Genomic DNA, 1984 nt, shown 5'->3' with positions numbered 1-1984 from the left:
TCTCGTTCAGCTCGTCTGCTGTTTCGGTTTCATGCAGATATTTATTTTTATGCATAGTTTCACAAAACTGAGGTCAAACCATTCTGTTTTTGCTTCAAATTTCGAAATTATACAATCTAATTTAGATTAAAAACTGCTCGTGTTGCATGTACGCAGCATCTTTGTTTGGATCGTGATAAAAATGCAGTGGTTGCATCGTGAATCGAATCGTGAGTTGAGTGAATCGTTACATCCTTACTAATGAACTTTGCACATTACTGAAGATGATTCCTGATGTGTTTTCTGCAGATGTTTCATCCGGAGACGACGGATGTGTACGACAAGAAGAACATGCCCAGAGCCGTTTACTGCATTCACGCGCTGAGGTCTGGATCAGAGATGATTATAATCAGATTCTGTGTGTTTCGCTGCAGTTTGAGCTCGTGTTATAACTGATCTCTCGTGTTAGTTTGTTCCTGTTTCGTTTGGGACTCGCCCCTCAGATCCACGACCTCTGCGGGAAGGTCAAGTTCACAGGTGAGTCTCATCAGAGCTGTTTCTGCATTGCGTGTTTGACCGATCAGCATCCAGAAGCACAGCTGTCGGTTTTCTAAAGCCTTTGAAATGTTCTGCAGAGGAGGAGATCAATAACATGAAGCGGGAGCTGGATAAATACGGCATTCAGATGCCAGCGTTCAGTAAGATCGGAGGAATCCTGGCTAACGAGCTCTCTGTGGACGAGGCCGCAGGTAAAACACATGCCTGCACTGCAAAAACTCAATTTAATAAATAACATCTATAAAGCACCCTTCTAATAACTTCATGCAACTAAAATAAATGGGTAAATAAAATACGGAAGTTATGCATCCATATCAGTTTGACTTGTAATTATTGATGTTTTATTAGTAGTATTTATTAAGATTTATTGTTAAAACTCCGTTTTTATTTTAATTATTAATTAATTTGTTAAACTTTAATTTTGTGTATTTTTGTCATTGTTTTAGTAAATTATTTTATGTCTATATATTTCATTTTTATTTCAATTTTAGTACATCAGGTTAAACTAAATTAAAATGAGATGCTGCTGAAATAAAATGTTTTTTTTTAATGTTTTACTTCAGTTAACATTTATTATATTTCAAGCGGATTTAGATTTAATTTGTTAACTATAATAACCCTGATGCAGATCAATGCATTTCAATTCTTGGTTTTTAGTACAAATATCTAAGCTTTCTTAAATCAAGATACACTGAGATGCAAAATGTCATAAGATAGGTTTTGAGAAACTGATTAAAAAGTGAATTTATGCTTTTAAAAAACGAGATTAAATATCTGAAAGTCAGAAGAATCAGAGAAAAGTTTCTTTTTCTGACCTCATTGACATATAAATGTTTGGTTTATGAATTTTCTGCCAAGTAAATGTATCTTTAGATACTTGTACAAGATTAAAAATACTGAGGAAGAACTGCAGTGTGAAGTATTACAAGTAAGAGCCGAATGAGTGGCACAGAAACACACTTGATTTTTAAACCGAAGTGAGTGTTGAGCCGAATGATGTTGTGTGTGCAGTGCATGCGGCTGTGATCGCCATCAACGAGGCGGTGGATCGTGGCTGTGTGGAGGTCACAGGTCAAGCCCTGAGGAACCCCAGTGCTGCGCTGAACGGTCTGCAGGACTCGCTCGTGCTCGTGTATCAGGAGATGCTGCGGCAGGCGCGCCTTCAGAAAGCAGCGCGAGCACGGACACACGTGAGAGCCTCACACCAGCACACACTCGTAGACCGCTGCGGAGCGGATGCTGATGCTTCTGTGTGTTTCAGGCAAACGGATCGGCAGAGAAAGACATCTATGAGGAATACCTGACGCAGAGAGAAATACAAGACTCCGTCAGCAGAGTCAACTGTGAGTCTGTGATGCAAAACATGTCTGGGTCTTATTTCGCCACAGAATCAAAATGAAAAATATAGGAAATTTGCACAAGTACATTTTTATTTATTTGTTTTTTT

The 1984-nt window shown here is 38.6% G+C and overlaps 1 protein-coding gene across 1 annotated transcript in view; it reads left to right on the top strand.

The window, feature by feature from the left end:
• LOC107575444 (ras GTPase-activating-like protein IQGAP3) overlaps positions 1-1984 on the top strand; it is a gene marked incomplete at its 5' end in the record, with an annotated part of 35840 nt that overhangs the window by 5202 nt on the left and 28654 nt on the right. The window contains 5 exons of the mRNA XM_016261821.1: positions 289-365; positions 449-516; positions 615-728; positions 1549-1727; positions 1799-1880. Coding sequence (XP_016117307.1) covers positions 289-365; positions 449-516; positions 615-728; positions 1549-1727; positions 1799-1880 — 520 coding nt within the window. The remainder of the gene's footprint in view (positions 1-288; positions 366-448; positions 517-614; positions 729-1548; positions 1728-1798; positions 1881-1984) is intronic.

The sequence above is a fragment of the Sinocyclocheilus grahami genome, unplaced genomic scaffold (assembly GCF_001515645.1).
Source record: "Sinocyclocheilus grahami isolate Dianchi unplaced genomic scaffold, SAMN03320097.WGS_v1.1 scaffold2644.1, whole genome shotgun sequence".
In the NCBI taxonomy this organism is placed as follows: domain Eukaryota; kingdom Metazoa; phylum Chordata; class Actinopteri; order Cypriniformes; family Cyprinidae; genus Sinocyclocheilus; species Sinocyclocheilus grahami.
This window is presented reverse-complemented; position numbering and strand designations above follow the sequence as displayed.